This window comes from Balearica regulorum, chromosome 1, assembly GCF_011004875.1.
Source record: "Balearica regulorum gibbericeps isolate bBalReg1 chromosome 1, bBalReg1.pri, whole genome shotgun sequence".
NCBI lineage: Eukaryota > Metazoa > Chordata > Aves > Gruiformes > Gruidae > Balearica > Balearica regulorum.
In genome coordinates this window covers 79,452,418-79,468,470 of record NC_046184.1, presented here as the reverse complement: position 1 = coordinate 79,468,470, position 16,053 = coordinate 79,452,418, and the positions used below count along the sequence as shown (strand labels likewise).

General features: G+C 40.4%; 1 protein-coding gene across 1 annotated transcript in view; it reads left to right on the top strand.

Annotated features, from left to right (window-relative positions):
• Positions 1 to 14,937, top strand: part of LOC104631493 (protein mono-ADP-ribosyltransferase PARP12) — a 28,676-nt gene extending 13,739 nt beyond the window's left edge. The window contains exons 7-14 of the mRNA XM_075761004.1: positions 578 to 701; positions 1,928 to 2,093; positions 4,464 to 4,584; positions 5,144 to 5,240; positions 5,670 to 5,748; positions 10,252 to 10,382; positions 12,185 to 12,336; positions 12,953 to 14,937. Of these exons, the coding sequence (XP_075617119.1) occupies positions 578 to 701; positions 1,928 to 2,093; positions 4,464 to 4,584; positions 5,144 to 5,240; positions 5,670 to 5,748; positions 10,252 to 10,382; positions 12,185 to 12,336; positions 12,953 to 13,236 (1,154 nt within the window). The 3' untranslated portion in view covers positions 13,237 to 14,937. The remainder of the gene's footprint in view (positions 1 to 577; positions 702 to 1,927; positions 2,094 to 4,463; positions 4,585 to 5,143; positions 5,241 to 5,669; positions 5,749 to 10,251; positions 10,383 to 12,184; positions 12,337 to 12,952) is intronic.
• The last annotated feature ends 1,116 nt before the right edge of the window (positions 14,938 to 16,053 follow it).

Genomic DNA, 16,053 nt, shown 5'->3' with positions numbered 1-16,053 from the left:
ATTTAAAAAAATAAACCAAAGTCTTCTGCTACCTGTTCAGGGGTGAGTGTAGGGTCCCTCTTGGGGAATGATCTGTGGAGTACTGCAGTCCTTTATGCTGCCTCATTTGTTGGGCTGGGCCTAAAAAAACATTCAGGCCTTGGTAACCATCCCATAAGCTCTAAGGGGCTAAGGGAATGAGAAAACCAAATATATCGGAGTGCTTATGTGATGTGTAGACTAGACTTTTTACAGCTGAGAAACATGGTGGTGTGACACATAGACACACTCTTCCAGTCTGTGGCACTGCTCTCCCAGCTGCCAATGTCATGTCTCAGCAAAGGGAAGATTGTGGTTTCTTTGAAATATATTTGGCAGTATGAGACCTTATGTTGCTTTTCTAGATCAGACTGGAGAAACACACTCATTTATTGTTCAAACATATTTCTATTTTCAGCATTCTGCCTCTATTGTTCATACCAAAGCCCAGGAGATAAAACCAGAGTTTAAAAAATGCTTGTTCCTATTTTTGCCCCCCCTTGTCTTGCTCTCTGTGTTATGATTGGAGAGCTCTCAACTATGTCTGATCTCATTCCAGATAAATGCAGATTTGTTCATTACCATTTGCCATATCGATGGCAGATATATAATGGGATCACCTGGAATGACCTTGCCATGATGGAAAAAATTGAAAAGGCATATTGTGACCCAGCAATCAGCAGGTATAGTGATGCTGGACTGCTTGCTTGAAGTACTGTGGTTGAGCCCCTGAGGAGAAACTCTTTGTTTTCTTCCTAAAGCTGTCTGACTTCTATAACTTCTGATTATTGAGCTTCTTAGAATTTGGGAAGATGTACAAATGAGAATTTTTCTTTTAAAAAAAAAAAAAGTAAAAGTGACTGTGTGGAAATAGCACCACATTTTTGTCTTCTAAAAATAACACAACAATATCTTGCATTTAAAACTCTATACAGGGAAAAAAGAAGTGGGTGGAATTTAGTGCTTAGAATATTAGTATTTCAGCTAATGAATCATAATTTATTTATAATAATTGAGCTTTTTAACAACAGTTTAGAACTGGTCCTTCTCTATGGCTATTCCTTTCCTAATACAGCTAGTATCTTTAATAATATAATATCTATAATGTGCCTAGAGAAATTTTATGAAATGCCCTTTGTGTAAGCAGCCTATCTTTTTTATTTCTTTTTTTTCTTTTAAGATAGTGCATCTTCCTCTTAACTCCTTTCTGAAAGGCCCACTGTAAGCCACCTGGATTCACAGGGGACCCCAAGTTTTGCCTCAATAAAATGGTATAGTGATTTTGGCCCATGCCTCTTCAGACAGCAGATTACTTTGATTTGCAGCTTGACTAGGCTGTTGGATGGTGCAAATCATGAGCAAGATTCCCAAGAGGAAGCTGCTTTCAAAGTCTTTCTGCCTGAGAGATAATTTTTCAAGCCTCCCAAGAGTAAGAGCCCAGGTGGCTTCAGTGATGAATGCTCTTTACAGAACTCACAGCTGTGATTGCATCCTCTGTAACCACAGAAAAAGAACAAAGTTGATAAGCTGCAGGTGTTTGCTGGCAAACCTAGTCACGTACTTACTAACTTCTATTTTCATACTAAGAAAAACTGTAACCATGCTTATTGATTGCAGAAATGCCTTATGCCACATTGTACATGTAGCCCCAGACTGCCTTTAAAGCTGGCAGTGCAACATGTGGCTAGCAACTGAGATGGCGTTCAGTGTCTTCAGACCATAGTTCGCTTCTGAAGATTGGAAACAGTTTTCAGAGTTGCCATCCATGCTGTGGGAAATACTCTTATTTCAGGCCTAATTAAGTTCAGGCAGTCACATTATATTACAGAAAATTGCACCAGCTTAAACTGGGGGTTAGAGGATAAAATATACAGTGTTAACTATAATAAACCTGAATTCGTCCTTACAGTCTAGCCAGTGAGAACATTAATTTCCAGACAATGACCTGCCATTCTTCTTCACTTCGACGCCTCTCTACACCATCTTCAGTCACAAAACCCTTATTTGTATTGACCACACAGTGGATTTGGTATTGGAAGAATGACCAAGGCCAGTGGATTGAATATGGAGAACAGGTGGGTCCGCATCCTGGGCTTTGAATCACTTCTGAAGAAATGTGTGGAGCCTCTTCCCCCCCACTCCCCTTTACTCTGCAGGGTTAATTAAGTGAATACTTGTGCTTGAATTTTGCAGTTTCAAGTAAGGCAGTGAAGCTACAGATGTTCATAAAAGATGTGATAAAATGATGATAGGCTGGAGGGCAGGGAACAGGCCTTATCTCCTTGCAGTGAGATTCAGTATGAATGATTGTCTTTTGTTGTGTTTGGATGATTTGTTATAACTACTTTCCTGACAAAGACCTTGTTGGCAAATGCAGGGAAACAAAATTCCTTTTTTCAGCTAGTGTTGATCAGACTGTTTTTAATGATGCACGCTGGCTTTTCTAGTCAGATTCCCTTTTGGAGTTGTCCGTGGCTTCTACGCAGATTTAACATGTATACACTGTCCTTGAGATATATTGCCTTTTAAATTATGCAGGAAGTAGTCTTGCCTCTCCTCCCAGCGCTGTCCTGCTTGCTTGGACATGTGAGGATTTCTCTGCTCTCTCAGACCAAATACTACCTTTTTCCTTGGGTGGCCAAATCTTCTTTGACAGAAGTGATCTAGCTGAAAAATGTAGGAAAAGAAATAAAAAAGGAGTCTCTCCTTCCCCCAAGGCAGATGAGCTTTCCCCATCTGGTTTACAGTATAACTGCACAAATGGCAGAACACAAAGGTGATCCAGGGACATGGAAGGGGATGCAGGGAAAGATGGTGGATACAGTTGCTCTGGCAATGGTGGGTCTTGATTTCAGTAGGCAGCTTAAATGGAAAGCATCTCTGTCAGCATACCCTCATATTTTACATTGGTTTGTACATTAGAGAATTATACTTGCATCATGGTTTAACCCCAGTGTCACAGAGCAGATTTAGAATCTGACCGTGCCAGTTTGTTGCGGGGGAGATTTTAGACCGTTTAAAGAACCACCGCCAAAGGTAGCAGCAAAAGTAGTTTTATTGAAGTAGGATGTTGTAAAAGTGAGGCTTAACAAAGTCCAACGTTAAAATTCACTCTATTACTTACTGCACAGAGGATATCATAATAATTCAAAGTTACCTATACAAAATCTTAGTACACTGTAATACAAAATTATGCGTGATACCGGTCACTTACCAAAGACCTGCAGTGGGTAAGGGGTCTCTTGGCCTCAAGGAGTAACCTTGAGAGGTGCTCCAGCTCAAGGAGTCACCACTCTGCAGCCTGCTGCTTAGCAGAGAGAGATTTATGGAATAAAGTGGTTGGCTTGTAGTCAAATTACATGGGATGGAAAGGTAAGCATGAGACTGCTTGTACCCACAATTTTCTTTGTTCCGTGGCAAATTAGTTTTGGAAGAACTACTAGCTATTCATGTGTTTATCGCATGATCGGTGTGCCAGTTTCCAAGCTTATATGCATCAATGCTCACCATGTCACCCTGTTCCTGTGTGGGGTTTCAGAGAACAGGTTGGAACTAGAGAAGTCCAGTCATGGCCTAGGACTTCACTGCCTTTGGAGCCTGAACCAAACTACCACTGCTTTGGTTGAGAGGTCGAATGCATCTGTCACACCAGGCCAGCAACTGAGCCCCACGCAGCTGCTCGCTCACTCCTCCCCGGCGGGATGGGGGAGAGAATCAAAAGGGTAAAAGTGAGAAAACTCGTGGGTTGAGCTAAAGACAGTTTAATAGGTAAAGCAAAAGCCACACGCACAAGCAGAGCAAACCAAAGAATTCATTCCCCACTTCCCATGGGCAGGCAGGTGTTCAGCCATCTCCAGGAAAGCAGGGCTCCATCGCATGAAATGGTTGCTTGGGAAGACAAATGCCATAACTCTGAACGTCTCTCCCTTTCACCTCCTTGCCCCAGCTTTTCTTGCTGAGCATGATGTTGTATCTTATGGAACATCCCTTTGGTCAGCTGTCCTGACTGTGTCCCCTCCCAGCTCCTTGTGTACCCCCAGCCTCCTCGCTGGTGGGGTGGTGTGAGAAGCAGAAAAGGCCTTGGCTCTGTGTGAGCACTGCTCAGCAGCAATGAAAACATCCCTGTGATATCAACACTGTTGTCAGCACAAATCTAAAATATAGTGCCATGCCAGCTACTATGTAGAAAATTAACTCTATCTCAGGCCAAACCAGTACAACTTGTTACAGAAATTTAAATGAGATACATGTGTGTCCATCATTACGAATTATGTATTTGTGTGGATTGGTAATCATGCTTTAGACCACATAGTTCTTGGTAGACTCCTCTTCATCCTACTCTTTGCCTCTTCTTTCCCTCTACCCAAACTAGTTAGCCAGGGTTTAGTCCTGACTGTGTTTACTCATTACTCTTCTCTCTCTCTTTTTTTTTTTCTTTCACAAAGGGACAAGCATGTACTGTGAACTCCCCATCTTCTGATATTATTGAGAATTTGTATCTAGCAGATCCAGAATCCAGCATATCTTTCCAGGCTGGCATGTATCACTACGATCTCAATTTTAAAGGTACTCATTTTAAAGGTTCTCATTTACAACTATGCAGTGCTTTACAAAGACTAACTTGCAAGCTATCCTAGCTTTTAGAAGCTATGACTTCTTTTACTAACATTACCAGATTTACTCATTGGAAGGGGAAGTGAGGTAGCAATGGCCCAGAGGAAATTCCTTATAAAAGTAACCTTTCCCCTTATTCCTTGACACTATCCAGACTCACACTGGACCAGAAATAAAAAGGTTCATAGTCTTCACATAAAGTCATAGTAAACCTTAAGTAAAGTGAGTTAACCCTGTGGATGGTAAAAATGAAAAATCAACGTCTTTCAGTGCTGCTGGAGCAACATGTAAAGAGCATGAATGACTTAAGGGAGCAAGCAAGATAGATACAGGTTAAATAACGGAGTTACAGGAAGGACAAGAAGCTTACATAGGCTTTGTGCAACTATTCTTCAGCAGATAGAGTTGACAGTGAATATGCACTTCTCATTATTGAATGACTGTCATTAATTAATGACCCCATCTTGCAGACTTATTCATGAATTTTTTTTCCTTCTGTCTTCTCCTCAAGAAATGACCCAGACAAACACCTCTCTCAAAACTCGAAGACAGGTCTGCAGGCGACCAAAGTTTGTGTCTTCTGAAGATGTACAGAAGATAAAGACAGGGTAAATGATGCTCTCTAAGTTGTTGGGTTTTCATATTTCAAAAGTAATTATAAGGCAAAATGGCTGCCAGTGCTGGCAGCAATTGTGCAAAGAACGCAGCTGTTGCTAGAAGAAGACATATCCGTTTGACTGAACAGAAGCTATATCACAAACTGCCGGCTTGGTGCATCACCTGGTTTCTGGGGTATGTGTTACTCCAGGTACCACATCCACAGGACTAGTGATGGACAGTTGTTTCTTAAAGACTGTGATAATTGAATGGCAGTTTGTAAAGCCCACTTCACAGACTGAGGCCATTTCCCACTTTCTTTGTTGTTTTTTTTCTTTATTTTTAAATGTAGGAATTGGCCAAAGGGGATGCTGCCAATTTGAATGGTCAGAGCAGGACTAGAGTTACTAACACGTTGTTTTCTGTCTGTTTGCAAACAGCCAAGGGGACTCTTCTATTCCAAATCAAGCCTATCCTAGCCACTGGGATCCATCTGCACTACCTGACTTGGGATACAAGGTATTTTTTATGGGGTTTTTTTTTGCTTTCCTCTCTTGTAATTCTGATGGAAAGGCACAATTCGAAGGAGGATACTGAAGCATTTGTAACTGGGTAGATGCTAAAAAAGAGACAGGAGCGATTCCTTGGGTGGGTGTGCTAAGGATGTAGGTGATCTCCCAAGAGCTCCTGAAAAAGCTGCCAAATTCCCATGAACTTCATCTGCATTTTAGGCATCTATATAGATGCAAAACCAAAACTCACCAAATTCCTGACAAAAAGATTCACTGTTAAAAATGTACTAATAGCTTACCTTGGTGACTTGGTGGACCAGTTAAGCAAGGGGCTTCCATAAAGCGTGTATTTCTTCACTAGATGCTGGGCTGAGACCAAACCCTTTCTGTGTAAGCCATTGAAAAGCCATCCAATAGCAATACCATATTGGTTGTTGGTGGATAAAGTCTGGATTGGAGACCTGGGAAAGGAAATATCTATGTGCCCTTTCAAGTCCCACAGTACTGTCACATACATCACAGATCTGAGCACAGACCACGGCCTCAAAAAATGGTAGCAATAGTTAGAGCTAATAATATCTTAAAACATTGGCAGTTATCTCTTCAACAAACCAACCCAACCCCCTGCCAGCCCAAAGTCTATGTTTCTATTTGGTCTACTAAGACCAAAAATGTGCAGGTATTTTTATAAATTACTAGTTCTAATGGTATTAAGAAGCAGTCCTTCTGGAAGAGCAACACAGACAGTGGAAGTACTACAGTATGCCACAAAAAAGGCTTTTCAGTGTTACACTGGTCCTTTTTTTGTAGTGGTTTTGACCCTGATTAAGGAACATAATGTGGAGCATAAGAGGTTTTCCTTGTTGACTGTGTCATAAAACCTTGTGTGACACTGACTACGTTGCATTGGCACAGGTACCTTGATGGCTAGGGGCAGCAGAGAAGTAATACCATATTTCCAGAATTCTTTCTGGCTACTTTCAGTTGACAGAGAGCTCCATTGCTATTCTCACTCTCTGTGTTTTATGTTCCCTAGTGTAGTTACATTGGCAGTGGCATGAGAACCAGAAGTATCCCGTTTCTTAGCTTCTGTGGGCCGGTTTCTGTTATTCTGCTTTGTGCTGAATGTTTCATTTTACCCTGACTACCCTCTTGTGTTTGGATTATGCCTTCCTCAACGTAATACCTGTACCTGGCCATGTGTGTATATAGCAAATTCATCTAAATACACTTCTGATGAAAAATTAATGGGTAAAATTTAAGTCAGCTGCTCTGTACATTAACTCCCTTCAAATAGCTGTTTTTTACAAGTAGCAAAAACTCCTAATTCTTCAAGATTATAAAAGTGTCAGGTGTTCAGCACTTGCTGAATGAACTGATAATGATTTTGTGTGGGAATCTGGCAGCCAGACCTTTTGAAGATTTGGGCCTGTGGTATGTTGAGATCTGTCAAAATAATAAAGGATATAGCTAATCAGCTCTTCGCTTATCAGCAGCTTAATTGATTAACATAAGCTTGAATTTTTCAAAAGAATGCCAGGAAGACACGTAGCTCAGTTGCTTCTAGGTCTCTGAGTTGGATGTACATAACTGCTTCCCTTATTTACACTGAAAATTTCAGTCTGAGTTTTAGTTGAGCCCATTTGTTGGGGTGTTTCTGGAGTTACTGGGGTGACGTGAGAGGCTTTGGATTGTGGTGTGCAGATCCATGGTATGGCTGGTGGTACTTGTGGGGATGCATGAAATAAAAGGATCATCTTGTTTCCCAGAGGTCGGTTTGCTTGCTGAGTTGGCACCTAAGAAAACCGTCTCTTCACTTGTAAACTGAGTGTCTTTCCTAGGAAAGGAAAAGTGAATTCTGTACCTAAAAAGTAACGAAGCCCACAGTACCTGTTGGCGCTAAAAGTGAAAGTCTGGGCTAGATTAAATACTTTGGTGGGACCCTAAGCTTGTTTTTTTGCAGTAGGTAATATTGGGCCTGGCTGGGATTCTGCATGCATGTGGTGACCATCGTAACATCTGACAATTACGGCTTGATGAATTCCCTTCTCTTCAGACATTGACAAATAATCCTCGCAAAATTTGCTGCGCTGGAAATGATCCATTTTAAAAAGGAACACCTATTTGAGATAGGGAGAAAGTCACCTTTGTTTAAAAAGAGCAGCTTTGTTTTGGTAACATTGCTTATTTTTTGAGTGTTGCGGTGTCTTAATCTGTCAATCATTTAGAGTCATAGTTCTATAGAAAGTAGAGTGTATGAAATGCACAACGGAAATTGGTAACACCGATTGGAAAGTTGGTGTGGATCTCTTTTGTCTTTGGTTAACAAGGTGGAATTAGTAGTTGGTAAACTTTTTAAAGGCAAAAAAAGGGATTTATATTGTCTTGAAACATCATGCTGGGTTTTAAATTGTATCTTTAATGTACAACTGAGAAATGTGTGCAACAAACGTGGTTTTATGTTAGAGGATGTCTTTGTGTGGCTGCTATGTTGCTGAATCCTGATGCACCTGCCGAAGATTTCTGTGCTGTAGCAGGAATGAGAGCTGATGTGACGTGAAGAATCTACCTGCGTACTTTATAGACACTAGTTCTAGTGGGGTCACTGTCACTAATACAAACTCTGCTGCTTCCAAAACCTAGTTAACCAGAAATCAAGGTTTGATATCACAGAATACTGTTCTTGTATAGTCATATGCTAATAGAAATTATTGTCAGGCAACAATTCTTTCTCTGCCTCAGAAACTCCGCTCCTTGATAGTGGGTTAGCAAATGTTTCTGTTCTCTAGGATTTTCCTTTTTAGGTCTGAAGATGAAAAGAGCTAAAGAAGTTATGTTGTTATGAAATATCAGCCTGCATTAGCAATGTAGTGTTACCCAATCCCACAAAGTTTTCATGCTTTGTTGCTTGGAGGCCGTCATATGATAAAATAATCAAAGTACCTTTCTTACAGGATTAGGCCTTGTACCACGTGGCTGACCCTTTGTTTTACCCAGAAAGCTTACAGTTCCTTAGTAAAAGATGCAACATAGCAAAAGCATATTTGTAGTCTAAATAAGAATTGTTTATGTATAAATAAAAGATGGAGTGACATAGTTTTCATCTTGTAGGTGATCATGAGCAACTTGAGCTGTGGTGTCACAGAGCATGCAGATAGTAAATACTCGCCCATCCAAATTGGTTTATGTGTTGTGTTGTAAAGAAGCTTTGGAAAATACTCTTGTATAAAGACATAGAAAATTTTATTCAACCTTGTAAAAGCTTTTTAATAAATTCAAAGAAACAATTCTTTCTGTGCAGCTGACTTTATTCTTAATGCTTAGAAGACTTTCCTATGACAGGCCTCTTCGTCAGTAAGTACTTAATGCACAAACTGGACATGGTGTCCAGAAAAACACTTGTTTATTTCTGTGCAGCTGTGAAGTAGAAGTCCTATTTTATCCCCTCTCTACACTCAGCCTTCTAAAACGTGGAGCTTTTGCCTGACAGGTTAAGATGTTGATTTCATATTACCTCCTAGGATGACCACAGCTTTCCTGCTTAAAACACAGCTTCAATACGTGGGATGTTGGGCATTGTAAGTTATCTTGAGTGTCCACTTGGCTTAGGCAGCGGTAAAATGGAAAGTGTTACCAAGTGACATCAGTCTGCCAGCGTTATGCATTTTCAGTCAAGTTTATGGAAGATAAGAGTTTATTCTAGAAGATTAAAGACAGATTACTTTGGAGAAAAAAATGGAAAAATTACGCATGGCATAAGGAAGCAGAAGAGCTCAAATTGTGCGTTAATTGTGTTTTGCATTAACTTTTCTTTGGGAAAAATATGCATTTCTTGATGGATTTTTAAACATGAAAAAATACAGATAAATATACTTTGTTTCCTCTAGGAAAGGCAGAGATGTATTTGCTTTAGCATATATTTAATGTAAAATTCCTATTAGAATCTTAATTGTTCTTTTATATTTAGAAATACAGCTTTTTTTCTTAAGTCTATATTTAAGTGCAGATTTCCAAGTTTTAACTTTGAAAAGTTAAGGAGCTATGATGCTGGTTTGTATTTTGATTGATCTTTCATAGACAAAGCTCCCTTAAATGTCTGGTTACAAATGATACTCTTATCTAACATCTTTTGTTCTTCATCAGCTTTATATCTAAAACTAATATCATCTGGAATATCAGTCAAGTTTTCTTTTTGAAGTTTGTGTTTCATTGAGATTTAAAGTTACAAGTGTCAACTCTTGGAGATGACAAACATTTAATTGATCTTTTTGCTTTCAGCATCCTCCCTGAAGGGAGCTGAGGTGGCCTTGCAAAGCAGGAGTGACGCACTGATTTACACATTAAGTGTCTGTCCTAATTATTCACAGTCACAATTGAAAGCATTAAATTTAACCTTCATAAGTATAGTTTGGGGACCCTTCTGAAAGGGTATCTGCTGTAATTATGCTTCTGCATGTTACGAGCTAACTGAAGCCTCATGTCTTCTTTTGATTTGGTTTATATTTTATAGGCAGTGGAGATCAGTAATACAACCCCTGAATACAACAGAATAAAGCTGATGTTTCTTCAGACTATGAAAAACTACAGTGTCCTTAAAATACAGAGGATTCAGAGTCCATCCCTCTGGAAAGTGTTTCAGTGGTTAGTATTTGTTTCCCCATCCTTATGGCGAGGGAGTCTCCAAGAGCTGGTGTCCTCTGTCTGCTTCCTAGGAAAGAAAAGACGTTGCCATCTGTGCTTTAACATGACTGGTATTTCCTTCTTAGGAGCCGTTTCAGGAGTGAAATTAAGTGTCTAAGGCCTTCCAGAGAATGCCACGGTCCCAGGGGGAGGTGCCCTTTGCACGGCTTCTTGGAGGATGCAGGGAGGGGTATGGACAGAAGGATGCGAGTGATGCAAAATTTGGATGAGGGTTCCCGCGGTGATGTGTAATAGTGTATTGTCTCAGGGACTGAACAGTAACTGCCCGCTGCACATGTGTTCTGTCTGTTACAAATGTTTATCTATTAGAGTATATGAAATACTTGCGCAAAAAAAAAAAAAAGTGGGCAAGGCTAAAGGGTGCTTGGGTCTTTTTTTCCTAATCAGATTTATTTAAGGCTTTCTCAAGAGTTTGAGTACCTTTGCTGAATGACGTAAGTATTCATTGAGAAAGAATCCTTGTGCTTTAACTTAATGGTCTCTGAGTTCCAGACCTCCTTTCTGGTTTTCAGCATCTGCATCCGTGATACTGAACTCTGGGTACTTACACCGAGCTAGGTACCAAGGGATCTAAGCTGCTGCTAGTGACAATAAATGACCATGTTCAAGTTCATTTGGTAGCAGATTAAGCTGCTGCATAGAACAGTCGTCTAGTTTACAACAAGAGCACAGATACTTAATAAAAGTATTCAAGGACTGTATGGAATGGTAATGGAGAAGTACTGCTCAAATAAGTACTCTCACCTGCAAAGTGACTGAACTCAGGAAGTAATCAGCTAATAATTTCATAAAACCTTTTTGTCTAGCAAAACTTAAACACTTCAAAACATGTATTACTACATACTTTTTCTTTTCATCCTCCTACAATGAGATAATTCAGCTAGCCAGCAGAGTTTAACGTTGCCAAGTTCTCAATGAACAAATTTCAGTCCATTGCTCTTAACTTTTCATTTATGCAGTTTACAAGTTGGAAGGATTCTTCCCTCTCCCAACTTTGCAGCTGATCGTTTCCTGAAGAATAGTACTGTCTTGTCCACTTAACAGCTTCAGAAAACCTGTGGGATGTCTGGATGCTGTGATATAGCGATGGGAGATACTAGCTGAGCCTTCCGTTGTGATTCCTCTTTCTGATACTGGTCATAGCTCAGTCTGACTCTGGCCTAAATCAGTAAGCTCTTCGGTGGTGAAAGAAGGCTCAGTTCCTCTCCTGGCTCTGCCTCCTCAGCTGCACTGATCTCAGCGATCAGGCGTGTGGCAGTTTGAGTTCCCTAGGGGAGTGAAGAACAAGCTGCCTCAAGCTTTCACCCACAGCTGCAGCAGGGAGGCTCTGTGGTTAGTACAGCCTCCGCTCCACAGAGAGTTTGGGATATGAAGGGACAAGAGACATTAAAGCAGAACTAATAGGACCCTATGGAGAAGCAAAAGGTTGGTATGGTGGGGACTGTAATAGTGTCAGTGAATGCTTACTTAAATTCACTGAAGACAGACAGAATTATCTAGAATTGTGGGGCAGTGGTATCAGTATATTGCTCATCTTGTAGTTGTTCATCATACTGCCAGTCTGTCTCCTCTTCCAAGCTGAGAGGAGAAAGCAGACTGGAAATGGCATCCAGCTGATATTTACATGTACATTATATACCTTCTTTTTTTAAAAAAAAACCCAAAAAACCCCCAAAAAACCAACAACCTTTTTCCCTTTTCTTCTATGGCTCACAGTCTCCTCCCCTGCATTTTTCTGTTAGGCAAAAGGAGCACATGAAAAAGGAAAATGGAGGGAAGGAAGTAGATGAAAAGCTCCTGTTCTACGGAACCAAGATCTCCCTCATGGAAGCCATCTGCCTTCACAACTTTGACTGGAGAATTTGTGGAAACAATGGAACTAATTATGGAAAGGGTATGTAGGATGTGACTCTGTGTGTTAGACGTCTGCTTAGACTCCCCTGATACTAGAGCAATCAAAGTTTTGAAGTCTGTAACTATGAAGGGTGGAAAAAGAGAGGTAGGAATTGGTATTGTGATATTCCTTTCCTCTGGTGAGGACAAGGATTTGCTTTGTGCAGGGGCAAGTCTTTTCATGAGGTGTTAAGAGAATTAATGTAGGGATTTGAAAAAGCCTCTTTTGCTGTAGGTGGGATCTTCTGAAGGCTCCAGGTCATAATTTGAACTTGCTAGAGAAATGGCTGCTAGTCTTCATGGCAGGGAGCAAGAAGGGTGTCCATTCCCTCAGAGTGATTGTGGAAGGTCCTCATTTTTTCTTGTCTATCCCTCTCATCATAACACATGAACCTGTAGTGGTTTTATATGTTTCAGTTTTTAAAAAAATATTCCTAAAATAGCAAATTCTGAATGGAAATTCTGTGGTGAAATCCTTTCTCTTGTAAAAATTTCTTTGGGATTATGTAAACTCACTGAGAGAAGACCTGAAAGTTGGGTCAAATACCTCCTAAAAGATAACGGGATGCTCTGTTTTTGCTGTCACTTATAACCATGTTTTTTATATCATTTTCTAGGATGTTACTTTGCTAGAGACGCCTCCTATTCCCATGCATACTGTCAGCGTGTGGTGAAAACAAACATCATGTTCGTGGCTCGTGTATTGGTTGGAGAGTATGTTAAAGGCAATGCGGCCTACGTTCGCCCCCCAGTCAAGTCTGGTGATGGGCTTCGGTTTTATGACAGCTGTGTGGACGATGAGTTAAATCCCTCCATTTTTGTTGTCTTTGAAAAACACCAGATTTACCCAGAGTATATAATAGAGTATAAGGCAGAAGAAAAAACATGTGTTGTATCTTAGAAGAATCAGAGCTCTTCATATCACTCATCTTCCATATTGCAGAGTCCTCATACTTGGTGACTTCTAATACAGGTCCCTTGGAATGTTAATCCAAAGAATTTCTGTAATGAGGAGGGGTGGCAAAACAGATGTTAGGTTTGTTGAGACTAATTGCCTTGTCTTCTCCTCTTCTGTTCTTGAATGAAGCACAGACATTTGGATAAGCATAGCAGAAAAATAGAATCATGGGATAGGAAATAGAATGTTATGACTTCTGTGGGCAAATAATTGTAAATGATTTTTCTTAGAAATAGAGAGGATTTCTGTTTGCAAACAGTTCAGTTAAGAGGAAAATCAACAGCGCAGTAGTTTTTAAGCAAACTCAGGTTTTTAGTAGTCAAAGATTCTTTTCAGCACAGAATATGGCTGTTCTTGATCCTCTCGTCTATCACAATTCTAAACAAGTCAGTGTACGTAAGAATGACTTGACTTAGTTTTCAAAGTGCTGCTTCTTAATCCTGATACTAGTTTCAAGTTTAAAATGGTAAAACAAAAAACCAAAAAGCTTATTTTAAATCCATGTTGTAAGTACTCAAGTGGAGAAGTTTCATCTGTACGATGGCAGCTACTGTTTGGATCAGAAAATTGTTGAATCAAATTCTTTTTGCAAACCTGCAGTAGCTTGCTTTGTGACCTATACAAAAATAGAGCTCAAGTGAGACTGTGAAAGTCACAACCTATGAATAAGCAGGTACTAACATTTGGTGGTTTGGCTGGAACTAGTGGCCATAAGTATATATGGGCTGTGTCACAACGAGTCAGGCTTTCAAGTGAATGTGGCCATGTATTTTCTCAATATGAACATTTGCTTAGCAAATGCTATAGGACAGGAAATAACATCTTAAGAAGCATTGCTATTTTCTGGCCTATTTCTAGATGTTAATTTTCAGTTTTCCAGAAATGTGACATGACTGGAAGAAAACAATTACGTTCTCTGGAGGCCAGTGGTAGAACTGCTGTCCTAAGACGCTTCGTGTACGTGTTTTATTGCCCACATTGCCTCGGGCAGCTCGCTGAGAACTCACTGACAAATGTAGGTTCTTTCCGTGTTCTCAGGTCGCTGTGGGTGATCCTGGATACTGCTTCCCTGGGTCTCTTTTTTTGATACACTTTGCTTTGTCTTTGCCAGTGATGTACGGCCTTACTAAGGGTGGTTAAGCCCTTGTTTCATTGTTACATGCTTTTATTGTCCCAAAAAGAAAATTTAGAAACATGTATAGAGTTTCTACTGAATCTTAATATGGAGTTTGTAAGTTAATCAAACCGAAGACCCTCTGTACAAAGATGTCTAGTTTAGGCATCTAGTCTAGCTGCTAAGAGGGAAACTTGCTGAGGACAGAGGAGCAGTAGCAGTAATTTCTTCTTTTGGATAAGCTTTACAGTAAGCCAAATAGCCTCCCAGTTATTTGCATCTTTGATAGAAATCTGTCAACCACATGTACTACTCAAAGTTTGCAAGTTACCAAGAGGATGGGGAAATAGATAAAACTAGAAAATCTTATTAAAGTTACTGTCGTAGAACTAAATGAAAACACATGTCAGTAATGCATTAAAAGAGGAAGATTTTACCTGTTTTTAAGATCGCTCTCACTTCTGTTTGCCTGTCGAGTTCCTGAATCATTGAGTTTTGCCAGATTTGCAAATAAAACGTGTTTTCGCTCACTTTTTCCTTTAGTGTGCAGTTTGTCTCCATAGGTAAACTTACGGCCTACCCAAACAGACCTCATGAACTAGCCACTTGATACATGTGCTCAGTGTCTTCCTTTCATCTGTGTTTCTAAACTGGGGAACTGCGTGTATGTAGTTTTGCATTTTAGTGTAGATGCTTAGCTAAGTATGAAGGAAAGAATACAGTCTGGTTCATGGAGAATAGTTCTGTAAATGAACTTCCTAACTAAGATACCCTTAATAATAAGTGCTGTGGTAGTTTGGTTGGATTCCACAGGATTAAACAGCTGCTCTGAGCAGTTGTTAAAGTCCTAAAAAAAGGGGAAAGAATAAGGTAATGTAGTAGCAGAACTACTGGTTTTAATATGTAGAATTAGTCAGGTATTGACTTACTCTAAGGATGTACTTTTTTGAGTATCTAGATGAGTAACTTTTAAAGAATCTGACCTAAGCACCTATAATAGACAGTGGTGCACTCCCCCCCCCCCCACACCCCAGCCCTGTAAGCTATGAGACAGGCATATATATGGAGAATGCCAGTGAGATGCTGACAACTTAAAATCGGTCCAAATCACAAAATCTAGAGGAAGGACAAGGGAAGAAACTGCAACTCCAGTACTGGCCTTCACATTGTCAAAGCTGCGCTTCCACAGGTCTGGCAGGAAACACTGCCAGGTGGGGGTACAGCTCTCTAGTGTGCAGGATGTTGGCTATTTAATTGGTGGTGGGGTTGGAGTATAGATGAGAGCTGTGCTGGGGAAGGAAGTAAGACAACTTCAGTCTGGGTAACTGAGCTGGAGAGGGAAGACAGCTAGAAAAAACATACACTGAATGCAGGAGGATAGAGGATAAAGAAAAAAATGGTTCTCCCACTTACCGGCACCTCAGCCTTTTCTTAACTGACGCCAATAAGAACACCTTGCAAGAGAGATGCCACGCCAGCCACAGGCTGATGGCAATCCTTTGCTCTTTGATTTTGGTAAGAGGCCGTGTGCGAGAGGGAAGGAAGAATGCCTCATGTGGCAGCTGGGTAGCCACGGGGCTGAATTCTGGTTCCAGTTGCCACAACAAACCAGCTTCAAGGTAAGACCAAATCAAGGCACGTTTTTG